General features: G+C 46.5%; 1 protein-coding gene across 2 annotated transcripts in view; it reads right to left on the bottom strand.

Moving 5' to 3' along the window:
• Positions 1-249: 249 nt before the first annotated feature.
• Positions 250-19,242, bottom strand: part of CSNK1G2 (casein kinase 1 gamma 2) — a 142,410-nt gene continuing 123,417 nt past the window's right edge. For both annotated transcript variants that reach the window (XM_086947172.1, XM_086947173.1), the window contains exons 11-12: positions 16,058-16,164; positions 250-2,571 (exon numbers count right to left, since the gene is read on the bottom strand). In XM_086947172.1, the coding sequence (XP_086803298.1) occupies positions 2,517-2,571; positions 16,058-16,164 (162 nt within the window). In that variant the 3' untranslated portion in view covers positions 250-2,516. The remainder of the gene's footprint in view (positions 2,572-16,057; positions 16,165-19,242) is intronic.

The following is a 19,242-nucleotide window of genomic DNA, read 5'->3' as shown; positions in this document are numbered from 1 at the left end:
GTGGCACTAAATAAGTGACGTAGAAAAAGCAAACATGCACTCATTTGCAAGTAATCAGAGCAGACCCATCTCACATTAGTACATTGCAGCCAATCCCTGGCATTGCAGGGACTGTGGTCGGGCCTGAAGGAAAGAGAAATGACAGCTCCCTCAATGTGGGTACGGGAGTGGACGAATAAGACAGAATGTGCCATGGTTAATGTTATAGTCCATCAGTCATCAACACTCAATAAAGTCCGCTGGTCAACATTACAGCTAGAAATGATGGTCTTTATTTCCTATACAAATGTCACCCAGAAGGCTTTGAAAGTGGTCTCAGACACAACCTTGTCTCCAGCGCACAATGGATGCGCCCAGATCCACCGACACTAGATTGGCTTCAGAGCTGTGTCACATACGGATCATATTACAGACATTACACATTTCATAATTACAGTTTTAAAAACATGCCGCGGCCAGTGTCCCCCACCCCGACTCTGTTCACTCACACCCTATCTCTTTTGGTATTCTTCAACGTTCATTAAATTTAGCTTTGAATGCAAAAGGAACCCTCTGTCCAGTCGTCGCACTGTTCAATGGTAGGTGAGTTTAACCTTCAAGAAAAGTGTCCGCTCCTTCCAATCAAACTACACCATTTCCTAAAGATATCTGTAAAACATGTCTGAAAATACCAGTTGTTTCAGTATAAATTGTCTGCAGACCCTTCGCTTTGCTAAGACGAGGTAACTGAAGCTTAGAATTACACTTTCTCTGCATTAAAACCTGAAGCATAGATCTATTTTATAGATTTTTTTTCTTTAATAAAAAAACACAACAAATTATCTTCTACGCCAATTTTAACATGTCACGTGGTCACTGAAGAGAGGACTATGGGTGCGATTTACCAAAACTTACAGATCCACCAGTTGAGAAGAAAGTGTTTAGGAAGTAGGCTGCATGTGATGCTGTGTGTGTTGAGCAATGAACTAGGGTACAAACAAATATTCAAATGAAATGCAAGTTTTTTTTTTTAAACAAAGTTCATCATTCATTACATCCCAATCAGATCTGACTACATTCAGGTCCAATGGTTACTTGCAGACAGACTCCCCGTATTAACGGCATCTATCGTGCACTAAGATTTGGATAAGGCAGAAGTACGCATGGATGTGGTCTGGCTAAACCACAGAATCCATGAACAGTTTGCATGTGCCCAGAATGGAGCTAGAGTGCGTTTCTGAGGTGCCACGTAAGAGACAGTTGCAGTGGTCATCTCGTCATTGCTTTAGAAAGATACCAAGGTCAGCAACAGGCAGTGTTCCTACCTCAGGAATTAACCCCACTCTTAATACCCCTCTGGGCCTCTCTCCAGATAGCTGAATGGGTTACTCCTTCAGGGGACATAAATGGATGGGGAACACCTTGTCTTACCCTTCACACAAGGAACAAAGTTGAAATTCCTAAGTTTTATCCTAAAGGGCAGGAGGCTAGAAGTTCTCAACTGGAAAATTTCTGGATTGAGAACATGTGAAATTTACAATCTTAACAATTTCTTTTCTTTTTCCTTGTACTACGCCAGCCATCTACTTCAAAGTTTCCTTGGTGCACTGATCTTAGAAGACAACGGGTGACTTTTATGCAAGAATATCTCATGGTGCTCCTAGAACATCCAAACATTTAGAGACGAGAAGCCATTCTTAAAAGTGGAACGCAAATGGCTTCCTCAAACCCATAAAGGCAACGTGTTAGGTCAGTCCCAAAAGTAAAGTTTCAAGACCGCACAATCCCTTCCACAACTATTAAAAGTGCATCAAAGATGGGCATGTAAACAAATGTCCTCCCTCCCTCCCCCACCTCTCGAGCACCTGAGGCCAGAGACTGTGTGAACACATATTTAATGGCCAAAAAAGTCATACAAAACTAATAGGAAAAAATAAACCTAAGACAAAAAATATCTTTTGGGGATCTGGGAAGAGAGATTTTTCTTTTTTTGTAGTTTAAAAGATAAAATCCCCAACAATGTGCTCGGGGATGTACCAGGCATTAAATTTAAATTCACATGGAGACAAACGCTTCAATTATTTTACCAAGCCCTGCCAGAAACAATTTTGCCATCTTGCATCAAACAGTGAAGTATTACAAAGAGGGCGGCCTTTGATTTGCAATTTCTACCAACAATTCTTGATTGGGAAAGTCACTTGCAGCTCAATATTCCTTTCTTGTGGCCTGTGAACGCTTTCCATGGACTTCACGATTTCTTAACCAGGGGCTGTTCTCTTTCTGTGTTTTTCATAAAAGTTTTGCTTTGTCTGTGTAAACAACCACAGAGTGAAGGGGCAACAAAAAGAAAGAAAAGCGGGAAGAAATATTAAAAAAAAAAAATCAGCTACTCAAAACCCATCCACGGTAGGTGAGAAACTGCTCCATCTTCAGTCTCTTGACCCTGGCTCAAGTGCCCTGCGGATCTCTACGTGGCACAAACTGGTGCCAGAAAGTTACGGAGAATATTGGGGCGTCCCTGGGCTTTCCTTTGGAAATCATTTATGCCGCTGGATGCCTTTCCTCTTCCTTCGTTTAAAGAAACAGCAGCACCTGCAAAAACAGGAAAACAAACCAGATTTAGTACTTTCACTCTAATGGCCATGGCAAAAAAAAGTGCGGTTAACTGACAAATACAAATTTGTGATGGACAAAAAATATACATGCATTAGTTTCTGTTAATCATCAATAATGGTCCACACTGGCTGCATCAAATGAGGACAGGGGTGAGACATGTTCTCTTCAATCTGAATGGTGTTGCTCCTTAAGACATCAGAAACACCTTATCACCCAACCCCACCAGCCTTGACCTAACCACACAAGAAAGCCATTCAAAGGGACATGTACAATGAACTCAGTCCTCACTGCTAAGAGATTACGACTTCAATCAAAGAGCAAGGCATTGGATATTGAATTTCTCCCCAGCTGTAAGAAGGAAATCAAATGGATAACAAATCTATGCAACAGAAGGAATATGCTACTTACCAGTATGCATCTGTTCTTGGCATGTAGGGCTGCTGACAATCATATCTGTGCATAGATCGCCGCCTAGTGTTGGGTCCGGATGATTGCACTTTGTTGTCTTGGAAGTCTTCGAAGTATCACGAAATAGGTGACTCCTCCCCTGGACTATAGTGCGCATGGGCATCTTCTCCATCCTCAGATTGTTTTTCGCCATTGTGGCAGAGATGGAGATAGTAAAGTAAGAGATGGCCATGCCAGAGATAATGCTGCAGCTGCGACAGGCACTGTGGAGGAGGGCGGGCGATATGAATGTCAGCAGCCCAACATGCCAAGAACACATGCATACTTGTAAGTAGCATATTCCGTTCGAGGCATGTGGGCTGCTGAATTCATATCTGTGCATAGACTGAATAGCAGTATCTCCTCTAGCGGTGGCTACCTGTGCCAGCTGCAGCACTTTGGAAAACAGGTTTGAGGACAGCCTGGCCTACAGCAGCTTGCTGTTTTGCTTGCACATCTACGCAGTAGTGTTTTGTGAAAGTGTGTATGGTGGTCCATGTGGCTGCCTTACAGATTTCTTCAAGAGGAATATTTCCTAGGAAAGCCATGGATGCCCCCATTTTCCTTGTAGAGTGTGCTCTTGGGGGGACGGTTAAAGTGCGTTTTGCCTTTTGATAACAAATTTGAATGCATTTAACTATCCATCTGGCTATTCCTGACTTTGAAATAGGATTTCCTTTGTGTTGTGGTGCAAAAGCAACAAATAGTTGTTTTGTTTTCCTAAATGATTTAGTTCTGTCCACATAAAGTAGAGCTCTTTTTACATCTAATGTGTGTAGGGCTCTTTCAGCTACTGACTGTGGGTTTTGAAAGAAAACCGGCAGTTCTATTGATTGGTTGCTATGGAAATTGTATACAACCTTAGGCATGAACTTAGGGTTGGTTCTAAGAACCACCCTGTTGGCATGTACCTGCATGAAGGGTTCTTGAATTGTTAGTGCTTGTAATTCGCTCACTCTTCTGAGTGAGGTAATGGCAACCAAGAATGCAACCTTCCACGTTAAGAATTGTAGTTCGCATGAGTGTAGAGGTTCGAAAGGAGGGCCCATATGTCTGGTCAGTACTATATTTAGATTCCAGACTGGGGAAGGGGGGGGGGGGGGGGGGGGGGGGAATATCACCCTTTTCAGACCCTCCATGAAGGCTTTGATTGCTGGTACCCTAAACAGTGAAAAGTGTAGCCTGTTTTGAAGGTATGCTGCTATAGCAGCGAGGTGTAGTCGTATACAAGAGTATGCTAAGTTACATCTTTGTAGATGCAGCAGGTAACATATAATGTTTTGTATGGAAGTGTCTAAAGGGTTGATTTGGTTATTGTTGCAATAAATAACAAATCTCTTCCATTTAGCTGCATAGCACGCTCGTGTGGTTGGTCGCCTTGCCTCCCTAATGATGTTCATGCAATCTGGGGGCAGGTTAAGGTATCCGATCTCTAAGACCTCAGGAGCCAGATCGCTAGGTTCATCTGATTGGGATCTGGGTGTCTGATTTCTCCATGGTTCCGAGTTAGATGTGGTGCAAGGCATAGTCTTTGATGAGGCACTACTGAAAGTTCTAGGAACGTGGTGTACCACGGTTGTCTCGCCCATGTGGGAGCAACTAGGATCAGCGTGAGTGCTGCCGTAGTTTGCGTGCCACCAGCAGGATTAGTGGCGCTGGGAGAAAAGTGTACGCAAATCTGCCTGACCAGTTCATCCATATCGCATTGCCCTGTGACAACGGATGTAGGAATCTGGCGGCAAAGAACTGGCATTTGGAGTTTTCTTTTGTGGCAAACAGGTCTATTTCTGGGTGACCCCACTCTTTGAAGAATTGCTGGAGAACTTGGGGGTGAATCTCCCATTCGTGTATTTGTTGGCTGTGCCTGCTGAGCAGGTCGGCAATCTGATTGTCCTTCCCTGGAAGGTGTTCTGCCAGGAGAAAAATGTTTTTGGGAATCGCCCACTTCCATATGCTTTGTGCCAGATGGGACAGCTGTGGAGTGCGTTCCTCCCTGTTTCTGGATATAGTACATTGCGGTCATGTTGTCCGTCCGGATCAACATAGTCTTGTTGTACAAGTATTTTTGAAATGCTTTTATGGCTAGAAATATTGCTAGCAGTTCTAGTTGGTTGATATGCAGCTTCTTCTGTTTGATTGTCCAGAGCCCTTGTACTGTGTATTGAAGGAGATGGGCTCCCCAGCCTGTCAGTGATGCGTCCGCTGTTAGTTGTCCTTGAGCCTGGTTCCATTGCCGTGCTAGGCATTCCTGTAATGGGCGCATTTGAAGTCTGGCATGGGGGACAATGAATATGCAGGAGGCGATCATGCCTATGAGCTGCATAAATACTCGAGCTGGTAGAGAGTGTTGTGGCAGGAATTTGCGAATAAGTATCAGCATACTGGCTATCCTTGCTGAGTTTGGATATGCCTTCGCCACTGAGGTGTTTATGGTGGCTCCCAGGTACTGCTGTATGTGGGACGGTTGCAGATGCGATTTTGTGTAGTTGATTGAAAAGCCTAGGCTGTGTTATCAACTGAATTGTTTGAGACGTGTGTGCTGCACACTCTTGGGATGATTTTGCTCGTATTAGCCAATCGTCCAGGTAAGGGTACACATGGACGTGTTGCCTCCTGAGATGTGCTGCCACTGTCGCTAAGCATTTTGTAAACACTCTTGGAGCCGTGGTAACCCCGAAGGGCAAAACCTTTAATTGGTAGTGTTGACCTTCTATTGTGAACCTGAGGTATTTTCTGTGGGCTGGATGGGTGGGTATGTGGAAATACGCATCTTTGAGGTCCAGCGTTGCTAGGAAATCCCCTTGTTGTAGCAACAGGAGCACTTGTTGTAGTGTGATCATATGGAAGTGCTCTGATAGTATATATTGATTTAGGGGTCTGAGGGAACCGTCCTTCTTTGGAATAAGGAAGTATAGGGAGTATACTCCTGTCCCTTGTTGGTGGAAAGGGACTTGCTCTATGGCCCCCTTTTCCAGCATGCATTTCACCTCTTGTTGTAGCAGGGTGATGTGTTCCGTGGACATAGGACAATGTCTGGGTGGTATATTTGGTGGTGTAGGAGTCAGTTCTAGGCAATACCCAGACTGGATAATTTCTCTCACCCACCTGTCCGTGGTAATTGTGTGCCAGACAGGTAGGAACTGTTGTAGTCTGCCTCCGACCGGTGTTAAGTGGTCTGGAGGTAGCGTAATATAGTCACTGTTTTGTGGCAATGGAGGCTCTGGTGGTATTGCCTCCATGTCCTCTTCCCTTATTATTATTACCTCTGTAACCTCCTCTGGTTGTGTTCTTGTTGAAGGAACCTTGTGTGTTACTTTTGTATGAGGCAGATGTTTGGAGGTATTTCCTCGTGTATTTGCTCTGTATGAGGAGCGTCGACAGGAGCCCCTATGTTGCAGAAATTGCAATGCACCCATTGATTTTGCGGTTTCTGTGTCTTTTTTCATTTTATCCAAAATGGTGTCGACGGATGTATGACATCACAACGCATGCTTTTACCACGCATGCTTTTACATCGCAAGTTTAACAATGCATGCCTTTACAGCGCATAGTGTTGAGGGGTGCTGGATAGTGAATAGTTTAATTTACTATTCCAACTCCAGTCCCCGTGGATAGTAGGGAAGGTGTTGGATAGTAAAATAAATCTATTCCCTATCCTAGAGCGCCCCCCAGCGCAATGCGTTGTAAAAGTTGCGATGTAAAGGCACTGCGTGGTAAAAGTTGCGTTGTAAAGGATGTTTCCCGGTGTCGACAGCAGGGCCTAATAGAAAGTCCTGATTGACAGTTTGGTTAAGAATGGTGGACAGGACCTCATTCTTAAACCCGGAAATACGCAGCCATGCATGTCTGCGTAGTAAGACGCTAGTGTTAATTGACCTAGCTGCGGTGTCTGCTGCGTCAAGCGCACATTTGATGGAGGCGTTTGATATGAATTTTCCCTCTTGTATGAGATCATTAGCTTGTGCTTTAAAAGGCTCAGGTAGGTGTTGCATTAGGCTTTCGAGCTGATCATAGTGGGCCCTGTCTTAACGAGCCAGTAGGGCTTGTGTATTAGCAATCCTCCATGAGTTTGAGGCTTGTGCCTCTACCCTTTTGCCTGATGCTTCTAGTATTTTTGACTCTGTCAGGGGGAGGTGCTTCCCCGGTTGTTTGGGAGTTGGCTCTTTTACGTGCGTTAGCCACCACCAGTGAGTCTAGTGGCAACTGCCCTTTGATGTAAGTAGGGTCTGTAGGAGCTGCCCTATACTTTTTCTCTATTCTGGGATTGATTACCCGTGCCCTGGCTGTATCCTTAAATATGTCAGGTGCGTGTTTTAGAACTCCCTTTAACATGGGAAGTGTTCCAACACTTTTTTCTGCAGTAGGGAACGTGTCAAATAAGAAGTCTTCTTCCACAGGGTCATTATGCATGTCCACATTGTGGAATTGTGCTGCCCCGTCTATGAGTTGATTGAAGACTACGGTGTCATCAGTAGGTGACGGCTTGGTAGGATAAGTGGGTACATCAGGGATGGGATGAGTGTTGTAAGGGTCTTGTGAGTCATCCCAAGGCTCCTCTTGTGGTTCAGGATCCTGTGGGATATATAGAGGCCGTGGCTCATCCCCTGTGTCCCCCTCATTGTCCCAGTGGTGAGAAGGAGTGTAAGAAGCAAAATGTGTAGTAGGCATGATATGTTGAAAAGGGATGAAGGGTCTAGAGGGAGAAGTCCCAAAGTCCTTTTTCTTCAGTGGAATAGTGGAATGAGGTTCACAGTCCAAAGGCCTCTTTTTCCTATGCAGGATGGTAACTTTACCAGTCTCTGGATTAATATAGATTTTTGCCTGGTCGTCTGATGGATCTGGGTGGAATAGTTCTTCCTCTACAGTCCTGGGTTGAGTGTTAGACTTTTTTAGGTCGGTAACACCTGGTTTGTGGATGACTTATGGTGTTTTGTCGGACTTTTTCGGTTCGGGCCCTTTTTTCGGGTCGACAGGTGTCTTCGGGTCGACCGGAACTTTCGGTTCGACACGTTTTTTGTGCTCCGTAGGCTTTTTTGGATGAGTGTCTTTTTCCGAGTCAATGTTCTTTTTTGGATCGACTGGTGTCTTTGGATCGACTGGTGTCTTTGGATCGACTGGTGTCTTTGGAGCAGTTCTCTTTGGGTCGACAGGTTTTTACGGCCTTACTACGGACTTCGGTACGGCCCCGTGTGACAGGTCGACGGATTTCGGAACAGTAGGCTTGTTCGGGTCGGCGACCTTTTTCGGTTCGGCGCCCTTCGGCTGTGTGCTTTTGTTCGGTTCGACTACTTTTTTAGGGTCGACAGTTTTTGGCTGAATGGCTTTTTTGGGGTCGACAGTCTTCTTTGGCTCAACGCTCTTTGGCTGTACGGCCTTTTTGGGATCAACGCCCTTTGGGTCGACGACCTTCTTTGGCTCTGGAACCTTCTTCGGGACGATGGTACTGAGCCCTGGGGTCTCTGAAGGTTTCGATTTCAGAGCCGAGCCGGACGGCGGGGCTGGCGAAACTTTATGATCTTGGCTAAGGCTTTTTGGCGATGCCTCGACCGGAGCCTTTGGTAACGGGCTAATTGGTGTCGGGGGCAGGGTACTCATGATTTGCCCCGGTGGGATCTCGTCATCGGAGTCAGAGTAGTCCTCGGCGGTGACTATTTCTAGGTCAGAGTCTGGAGCTTCTTGGAGATCCTGGTCATCATCAAAGATGTTGTCCGGTTCCGGTGCCTGTCGCTGCATTCCTTGCCTCACGGCCCGTCGGTTTAGAATAGTTTTCTTGGATCGAAACTGGGCGCAGGCTGGGCAGGTTTCTTCCCTATGGTCTGGGGAAAGGCACTTGTTGCATACTGAGTGTTTATCAGTATGTGGGAACTTGGAGTGGCATTGTGGGCACTTTTTAAACGGGCTTCTTTCCATAGACGGTCGGCTCACGTGGCGTCGAAAAGGCCCAACGGCCCGCGTCGACGACCGATTCGAGATGGAAGGTTGGATCGAGTAGAGAGGTATCGAACGAGAGCAATACCGTCGAAGGCCTTTTGGCCTTTTTCGATTCCGAAGTTGGAGTGTAGGAGTTAGCATCCGAACCCAATGGGGGAAAAAAACAATCTGAGGATGGAGAAGATGCCCATGCGCACTGTAGTCCAGGGGAGGAGTCCCCTATCTCGTGATACTTTTAAAACTCTTCCAATACAACAAAGTGCAATCATCTGGACCCAACACTAGGCGGCGATCTATGCACAGATATGAATTCAGCAGCCCACATGCCTCGAACATCTAGACTTGCACAGCCAGGCACCCATTAATGCCAAACCGCAATCACCCTGTGACACTAACCTTAGAAAGTGAGGCATGCACAGATAAAGGAAAGGTTCCCCTTTCTGAGGCTACCCTTTGCTGCCAGGCAGCAGTAGATAAATGCTGTCACTTGAGAGGAAATCCATCCACACTCAAAAAGTAGCTGATGCCTTGGTGTGTTTCTAGGAAACCTACCTCACCATAAAAGAAAAATGAGGTAGGTGGTACCTAATTCCAGCATGTGAGAGACGGAGTAATTTCTTACCTGTAACTCCAGTTCTGTAGTAGGGGTATCTGTTATAGTCATAATCTAGTCAATAGTCCCGCCCATGTGCGTGGACCCCGGAGCAATCAAAAATAATTCTCTTAAGCTGTCTTCTGTGCAGTCCTGCATAGACACTTAAGAGAAAATTAAAGACAAATAATGCAGCCTATACCTACAAGGCTACACTGTCCAGTACTTCAACTATAAATGCAAAGGATATTCCACCAATATCACATTTAACCCAAACTGCTAAGTTTCACCCAAAGAGAAACTTCCCCTTCACAAACTCCTTGGAATGATAGAGAGGAAGGGATGGACAGACAAGCCCCCATAGGCTGCCATTATGTGTCTGGAAAAGGGATACCGTGCCTTTAAGGAACTCTCTAGAGACCCTCGGTATCCTAGAATGCACAGCCAAAGTCCTTTTACTTTCAGCTCTTTTTGAAGGTAGCATGCAGTACAGTATCATTTTCTACACCGGGGAGGAGGGCGGGTGCTTATGACTATAACAAAGATACCCCTACTACAGAACTGGAGTTACAGGTAAGAAATGACTCCTTCTGTAGTAGGGGATCTCTGTGTATAGTCATAATCTAGTGAATAGAGTGGTAGAATGGCAAGCCCATCCCAACAACTAATCCGGCGGTGGAGAAAAAAAGACCACACCACTACTGTGCAAACAGATTTCTAAACGAAGCCTGCCCAACCTGAGCATTCGGAGTCCAGAAAGTAGTGCTTAGCAAAGGACCGACTTCCACGTGGCAGCCCTGCAGATATCTGCAATGGGAACATTACGTAGCAAAGCCGTCGTAGCCGCTTTGCCCCTGGTGGAATGAGCCTTAGGCCTACCCCTTAAGGTCTTATTAGCCTTTTAGTAACATAACTGGATACAGGACACAATCCACCTAGAGATGGACGGTTTAGAGGTAGCAAGACCAGTCCTGACCGACCCATAGTTGACAAACAGTTGGTCTGACATACGAATATCCTTGGTCTTATCCAGATAGAATTTCAACACCCTTCTGACATCCAGGGAATGAAGAGACCTTTCCGTTGGAGTGGAAGGGTTCTGGAAAAACGTAGGTAAAGATATAGTCTGATTAACATGAAAATCAGAGATCACCCTATGAATGGAACTTAGGGCGAGTACGCATCACCACCTTCGCAGCATGAAATACAGTATAAGATTCTTGGCAACACAATGCCTGAATTTCCCTCACCCTGCGGGCCGATGTAATGGCCAAGAGGAACGCCGCCTTCCACGATAGGTGCTGCAGTGAAGCCATACGAATAGGTTCAAAAGGTTCCATCATAAACCGGGACAGCTCCACATTCAGTTCCCACGAAGGCGAAGGATGCCGAACAGGAGGAAACACTTTCTTCAATCCTTCCAAAAAATCCTTTATCACAGGAATCTGGAAGAAGGATGTCTGTGAAGGGTATTTCCTGTACGCAGTTAATGCTGCGAGGTGAACCTTAATGGAATGAAAATTAAGGCCAGACTGAGCCAAATGCAAAAGGTATGGAAGGATGACATCTTCCTTGAAGGTCGTTTGATCATAGTTCTTAAACATGCACCAGATGCAGAACCTCTTCCACTTGTAAGCGTTGGAAGACCTAGTGGAGACTCGCTTAGCTGTGGAGAAGTGTGGCTCAATGGTTAGAGCGGCGAACCCTGATGCAGAGGTCTGGCCCAGGACCAGGGTTCAATTCCCGCCTCGGCGGGTCTTAGGCTCAATTTCCTCAGACTTGATCATTCTCGCCTCTGTGCCTATTCTAATCATGGGTCCCACTCTGCAACTCTGGGCAATAGCTTGCTTAATATGCACAACGGCCCCAACAGCGCTGGGATGCCTGGCTTCACCTTGGGGGTGTCCAGGAGTGGACATTTCACAGGGAAAAGCCAGGAAGGGTTCCACAGCGGTATGCGTACAGCGCCAGGAAACCCCGGTTGGGGTATAAGTGCGCTTTACAAGTACAAATTAATGTCATTTCATAGCCTCCTTCAATATGTCTATGCAATCCTCAGGAAGATTCAGATGGCCATATAGAACTATCTCAGGAGCCATGCCGCCAAACTCATCGATGAGAGGTTGGGGTGCACCATCTGCCCCCGAACTTCGTGAGAAAGTCCGACCGACACGGCAGTCGCATGTGAGGCAGGAGAGACCGGTGAAACAGGTCTGTGAACCACCACTGTCTGGGCCATTCCGGAGCGATGAGGATCATCCGTGCCCTGGACTGAGACAGCTTGATGAGCACCGCCGGAATCAGGGGAATTGGTGGAAAAGCGTACAGAAAGCTGTTCGACCAGCTGATCCATAACGCGTTCCCCAGAGTCCCCGGTTGGTAATACCTGGAGGCAAAGTCTCTGCATTTTCTGTTTTCGGCGGTGGCGAACAGATCCACGTCTGGAGTGCCCCACCTGGCGAAGATGTCCTAGAGTACCTAGTCGTTTAGGACGCACTCGTGGGTTTCTTGGATCATCCTGCTGAGTGCATCCGCCTGAGCATTCTGCACACCTGCTAGATGGGTAGCCGTTATCGTCAGTCCTCTGGCTAGCATCCAGTGCCAGATCGCCTGCGCTTCTTGTGACAGTGTGCGCGATCTTGAGCCCCCCTGCTTGTCGAGGTAATACATTGTGGTTGTATTGTCCGTCTGCACAAGCAAGGAGTTGGTCTGGAAAGACGGATGAAAGGCTTTCAGTGCCAAGTGAACATCTCTGAGTTCCAGGAAATTGATGTGATACGTGGATTCCGCTGGGGACCACGTTGCCTGGATCTGTAGATGGTCGGAATGCGCTCCCCAGCCATGGAGAGAAGCATCCGTGACGATAGTCTGAATGGGAATGTCCTTGTGGAATGGAACCCCCTTGAGGAGATTCTCTGCTGAGCACCACCATCTCAGGGACTGTTGATCGTGAAGGGACAGCCGGATCCTGTCGTCCCAGCTCCCCCGCTTCTGGTCCCACTGATCCTCCAAACATTCCTGCAGCGGCCTCATGCAAGAGGCCATTGACCCCAGTAGAGAAGACACCGTCCTCACTGTCGTAGATGGAACCGCCATGAGAGCCTGAGCCTTCCGAAGGATCGATACGCGTCTCTCCTCCGCAGGCGACACGCTTGCTGATAAGAGTATCGATGGAGACTCCCAAGTACTGTAGGCACTGGACAGGAGTCGGAACAGACTTGGACATGTTTATGTGCAACCCCAGCTGGCTCAACAGAACGGCCGTCCTGTTGAAGTGCAATTGCGCTTCCTGGAAGGTAGAGGCTTTGATCAACCAGTCGTCCAGGTACAGGTAGACAAACACCTTGTTCTTTCTCAGGTGAGCTGCCACCTTTGCCATGCACTTTGAAAAGGTCCTGGGCGCAGACTTCAGTCCAAACGGTAGTAAGGTATAGTGATTGGTGCCGACCAGAAATGGCAGGAACTTCCGATGCTTCCGTGCAATGGGCACATGAAGTATGCATCTTGCAGATCTATTGCGCAAAGCCAGTCCCCTCTTTGCAGCGGAGGATAAATCTGGTGCAGAGACAGCATGCAAAACTTCTCCCTGCAAATCCATTTGTTTGCTTGTCGCAAATCCAGAATGGGCCTGAACTTGTTCTCGTCTTTCTTGCGCACCAGAGAGAACCAGGAGTTAAGACCCTTACCCCTTTGAGACAAAGGGACGTCTTCTATCGCCCTTGTTCTTAACATGGTATCGGCCTCCGCTTGGAGCTTGAGCAGCTGGAACTGCGAGCAAACCGGTGGAATTGCTGGAGGAGGGCTGACAAAACGAAGACTGTATCCATTGCAAACAATATTCAGCACCCACTTGTCCTGAGTAATTTTTCTCTACTTTGCCAAGTAATGTTGTATGCTTCCCCCCACCGGAGCGGGTAACGGACGAGGAGGAAGTAACACCTCAGGGCCTAGACCCGGTCGGGCCCTTGGCCGTCGAGGAGGACTGCTGGCCGCCTCTGCCCCTCTGGCGCTTCTGGAATGGCCGCCGCTGGTACTGCTGTTGCTGGCCAGCTTGACAACCTTGCCCTCTTCCCTGGGCACCGAAACGTCTCTGGAAGGGACGGAAGGTCTTCCTCTGCTCTTTTGGCTTTTCTAACCAGACGGCTGTCAGGGTTTCTGCCTCTGCCTTCATGCGAGCCATCTCCTCATCTGCATGCTTTCCAAATAGCGTTGACCCAGAGAACGGCAAGTTGGCGACTCTCTGCTGCGCCTCCGGTTTCAGCGACGCAACCAGGCATGGCGCCTCAGGTTAATCCCATGGCTGTATCTATGAGCCGCCAAGAGAGAGGAATCTGCAGGCGAGCTGATCACCTGATTGGATACCATCATGCCCTCATTGATGATTTCCTGGAAGTCCTCCCTCTTGTCTCTAGGAAGGTGCTCCAGAAACTGCTGCAGGGACTCCCACAAAGACCGGTCGTTCCGACCCAAGAGAGCCGCGGCGCTAGCGGCTTTCATGGAAGTAGCAGCCGTACCGCAGACTTTTCTTCCCGCTGAATCCATCTGACGGCTCTCCTTATCTGGAGGCACCATAGAAGACGGGGCAGTAGTGTGCTGCTTCCTGGCCGCAGTGTTGATTACTGATTCCGGCACCGGGTCTGATCTACGGAACGCCGGATCAGAGTCTGGGGGCCTGTACTTTTTCTGCAGCCGGGAAGGAGCAGATTTCGTTGACGCCGGAGTCAGGAAGAGCTCCATAGCCGGTTCCTCCAGCCCTGGCACCAGGGGCAACAAGGGTCGAGACAACTGCTGCTTGTGCAAGGTCTCGAAGATCACCAATGTAGAATTTGTTGGTACCGTTAAGAGTAATCCCCAGCTTCGCTACCCCTCTCAATAACACCTCCTGAAACGATACAATGTCATCCACTGGTGACACTCTCGTATGGGGGAATCCGATAAGGTGGGCGAATATCCCCAGGCACTGGAATAGTCCGTACGACGGGACCTTGACCTGTCCCTCGGTGACAATGTCGGGACCGTGTCGAAGATCGATGGTCACTCCTTGATTGGTGTCTCCGACTGGATCATGACCTACAAATCTCACAGTCTTCAGGGACATGGGAGGAAGGGAGGCAGAGGATACACACTCTGTGAGCATCCGATTTAGCCTTCTTCCTGGCACACTCAGGGGACTTGTCAAATAAGGCTGGCATATTCAACAAAAGAGTGGGCAAAACTGGCCAAAAAACCCAGCAAAATGAAGAAGAAGAAGAAGTCAGACGTCGAGTGAAACACTCAAAACACTTGAAAAGTGCCAGAAAATGGAAAAACACCCAAAAAGGGAGAGCTCAATGCTCCAGGGTCCTGTTAGCAGGAGCCGGAAAAAAGAACTGAAGGTAAAAGGACTTTGGCTGTGCATTCTGGGATACTGAGGGTTTCTGGAGAGTTCCTTAAAGGCACAGTATCCCTTTTCCAGACACATAATGGCAGCCTATGGGGGCTTGTCTGTCCATCCCTTCCTCTCCATCATTCCAAGGAGTTTGTGAAGGGGAAGTTTCTCTTTGGGTGAAACTTAGCAGTTTGGGTTAAATGTGATATTGGTGGAATATCCTTTGCATTTCTAGTTGGAAGTACTGGACAGTGTCGCCTTGTAGGTATAGGCTGCATTATTTGTCTTTAATTTTCTCTTAAGTGTCTATGCAGGACTGCACAGAAGACAGCTTAAGAGATTTTTTTTTGATTGCTCCGGGGTCCACGCACATGGGCGGGACCATTCACTAGATTATGACTATACACAGAGATCCCCCTACTACAGAAAGTATCCTTCCAAAGCACAGCAGAAACACGCATCTCGTCTCGGACAGCTCTTCAAGAGTGCCGTAGATTTGGAGAATATTAAAATCTGCCTCACCCTAAGATGCTATCCATCTAGGACAAGCAGAGATGTAGATAGATATCTGCCTCACAATGAGAGGCTACACTTCAGAGGCAGGCAGGGGCGGATGAGGACATTCTCTCACTCTATCACGGGTCGTTGAAAGATGTTCCTCCACAGAAGACTGTGCTTGTGAATGAACAGGCAGATCAAATTTCTTTTCACCCACAGAGGGGAAGTTAACAGGTCGTAAACATGGACTTGAAAGACCAAGTTCTGTGCCTGCAAGCTAGTCTTTTCTTCTTTTATTAAAAGTGATCCCTCCAGGGAGGTCAATGACAACGGAGCCTGCGTTCTCGCCCATCCCTTAGAGAGATTCCTCCAAAGAAGGCAGTAAAAGGGAGAGCTTGGAGACTACTCAAGCCACCACTATTGCCACTGTAAAGTGCAGCATCCTCTTAAAAATTAGGTGAGTCTATGGAAGAACATGGATGTCGAGCAGCAAGGCACAAGTCAATATTAAACAAAACGAAAAAGCAACAGTGTCCAAGCACAGAGCACCTCGGCTGGGACTTTTCAATGCCCCTTTGACACTTCAACAGTTTATTCCAGTAAAAGGGCAGCAGAGGAACACTTACTTTGTATCGTCAGCAACCTCCACTTCAGCAGGTGCTGTGATTGGTGCGTTTGAGTGTCCAGCTGTTGGGTCATCTGGGTTCAGTTCGCCATTGGTGGAACTCATCACCTGTGAAACATGAGGATGGTTAGTGAGCAGCAGGAGATGCAAGAACTACAAATGAGACATAGAAAGAACCAACGCATCATGGAAGAGAATAGAAAAGCTCCACGTTTTCCTCTGTTGACTGGCAGAAGAAATCTGTGAGCGCTTCACTTAAAGCTGTGCTCTTCCATTTCTCAGAGGTGCAGTGTGAGGATATGGAGCATCTCTTGTCGACTTACTTATGAAGAAGCCAGTGCACTTCTCAGCCCAAAGATCTGTGGGGGATTCTCTTAGCCACTTTCAGGTTATTGCATGGGTTGAATAAACTATTCAGGCTCAAAGTGTGGAATTAAATTGAATACACTGCTTCCTCTAGTATCAGCACCACCCCAACCCACAGATTTTTTAGGATCACCTAGGTCACTAAACTGAACCACCATCTCTCTGACAATACTGAAGCAAGTAATTCCCTGTATAACCAATGTAAATCAGAATCTCCCGAAACAACTGATATCCTAGCCAGGCCATTGCGGAGGTCATCAATGTCCTGGGTTCCATGTTGCTTTTCTCTAAAAAACGAAAACATAACTAGTGGGTCATGTCCACCTGAAAAGCATGTTTTTCTGAAAAAAACATTAAGTTTCTGCTTTCAACAGAGAAGAAATGCTGTAATTTCAGACACCCTATTTTCGTTGAGGATAAAACTGGATGGAGTCAAACTCTGCACTAAGAAAACCTACCAAAATTAGAAGCGTTCCTCCTCTGACCTGCCACATACCACAATCCCATCGTCTCTTCAGTGAAAGCCAGAGAGGGAGAATACACCCACTGTATGTTTAATTCTATACATTTCTTCCGTCCATAGGAATGCTACAGGTCTCATCCAGACAGAGGTCTCTTGAGCTAGTTTAATTTCATTGAAGCAACAGTGATCTACCCAAGATTAGACAAATGTTTAAAGTAATTTTCGGTAGGTAAGTACTTGAGAAAACTCAAACCATTTTATTATTAATTTTTAGTACAAGAACCTCCTTTCTCTACAGGTTGAGCTGGCTTTTTGTTTTTTTAATGAGCACAGCAAGAGTTTATTAAATTAACTTTTACAATATACATTCCCTTTCTTCTTTTAAAACTGTACCTCTCTCCATAGACAATGACTAGCATTTTGAAAAAATGCCTGGGTGACCCGTTTGCACTGTAGCCTGTGTACATATACGTCAGTCTGCACATTAAAGCACAAAGCAATACTAGAGCATTTAGTAAAACAGTACTGACAGAAACATAAAGAGCAGTATTAAAATGTGCTGTGCAATTCTGACAGAACGAAAAAGGACCTATGGTCTAACTCTTTAAGGCTACTACGAGGAACTATTCATGAGAAGCCATAATTCAGCAATAAAATATGATGGCCAATTCTTCTCTGTAGGCACCTTAGAGACACTGCGGGGGTATCAGAATCTGCTTGGCCAGCCTTCACCTCCCAAATTCCAAGGATGCTACCTACCCCTTTTAGTCTCACGTATAGAGCATCACTTCTATAAGGACCCTCATATAGGTATGTCTGTTTAATTCCATTTAGTTTCAGGAAGAAGCTGGAGAACCAACCAATTAAAAACATTGTTTTGTCGCTGGAAATCGAATTAACTTCCATCAAACTTTACCCTACTCTATTCACTCACCACCTGTCCCCCGCCTTCTTTCTTCCTAAGCACAACTCCTGGATCCAGCCAATACGAAACCACCATGAACTACCAAGAATGTCAGAGACTGTCGCCCACAAAGAAAGTCCTCCAACTGGAAGTCTATCTTGAGATTTGGTTAGAAAACCAGTCAAATCGTTCACCCAAGCCTTGTGTTGCAACTCTATCAAAATGTGTTCTTCACAATAGTTAAGATAGCCAGCATGTTCATGTCTAGTCACATATTTCAGAAAGACATTAACAAAAAATGAACCCATGTAATGTCCTCCATGTATTACATGCAACAACTTAATCCGCTATTAAGCTATTCTTCAACAATGCGAGCCAACATTTCCGTTCTTCTCTCGCTGGATTCTCAAAGATCAGAAATGGCTCAAGATAGAGAGATCTTGCATCATGTGAAGTACAGTCAACAGTATCTATAGGGGGTAACATTTGCGTGGAGACATTTTTGCTCGTCTCCAACTTTGCAGGAGTTTTCAGTCTATTAACACACGCCAACGGTGAAGGTTCAAAACTCATACAAAATCTTTCAGTAAGGCAAACACCCTATTCACTGCTATTCTTGAGTTGTCCACTCTATGGTGAAGAGACAAAACCCACTCACACCGTTCAGCCATTTCTCACCTCTCTATAAAGTGCACATTGAATTTGCATATACCTGCACGGAGCCCCCCAACCTGCTGGCTGAAAGGCAATGTCCTAAAGGCTCCACAGCCGGAATCCGACCAACCTCGCCAAGCTCTTTCCCCTCAGGTGATGGCTAGTGATGGAAGCAAAAGAAGAATATTGGAAGAAGGGGTGTGGGGCGAGCAGGAAGGGTAGAAAGTTGAAAGGGAAATGTGTGGATATGGGGCAGAAAGGAGGCGAGAAAAGGCACAAAAAAAAGAGTAACTCATGCAAAATGAAAAAGACAGAAAACAGTCCCAGAAATGTATTAAACAAATGGACGCCAATGGAACAGCTCACTAACAAACCAAGTGTAGGAGTTATGCTAGTTCTGAACTCAAGGTGTACCCCAACTTTGATGAGATGCAGACCAAGTGACAGCTTTGCAAGTATGAACAATTTTTTTTACCAATAAGTCAAAGACACCAGTCAAGTAAGGGAGATGGAATAAACACATTCACTGTAAATAAAAGGTGTTGACTTGTCTACTACTTGGTAAAGATGTAAGCTCTGCACATTCTCCAGCTCTTCATTCAGCTACTCAAGTGCCTTCTGGTTATGCACGTTGGCAGGCAGCGATCCACAAAAAGGGCATGTCTTGATTAACTAGTGACATTTGAACCTCCCAAAATTCTATTGAGAAGCAGAAGCTATTGGCAAACACAATTTCGCCCTGGTGGAATATATGGACTGCTGGGAGTCTTTGGTGGCAATGCCGTACCTCTATTTATAG

The sequence above is a fragment of the Lissotriton vulgaris genome, chromosome 12 (assembly GCF_964263255.1).
Source record: "Lissotriton vulgaris chromosome 12, aLisVul1.2, whole genome shotgun sequence".
In the NCBI taxonomy this organism is placed as follows: domain Eukaryota; kingdom Metazoa; phylum Chordata; class Amphibia; order Caudata; family Salamandridae; genus Lissotriton; species Lissotriton vulgaris.
The sequence above is the reverse complement of the archived record's forward strand: the minus strand, read 5'-3'. Positions and strand labels throughout refer to the sequence as shown.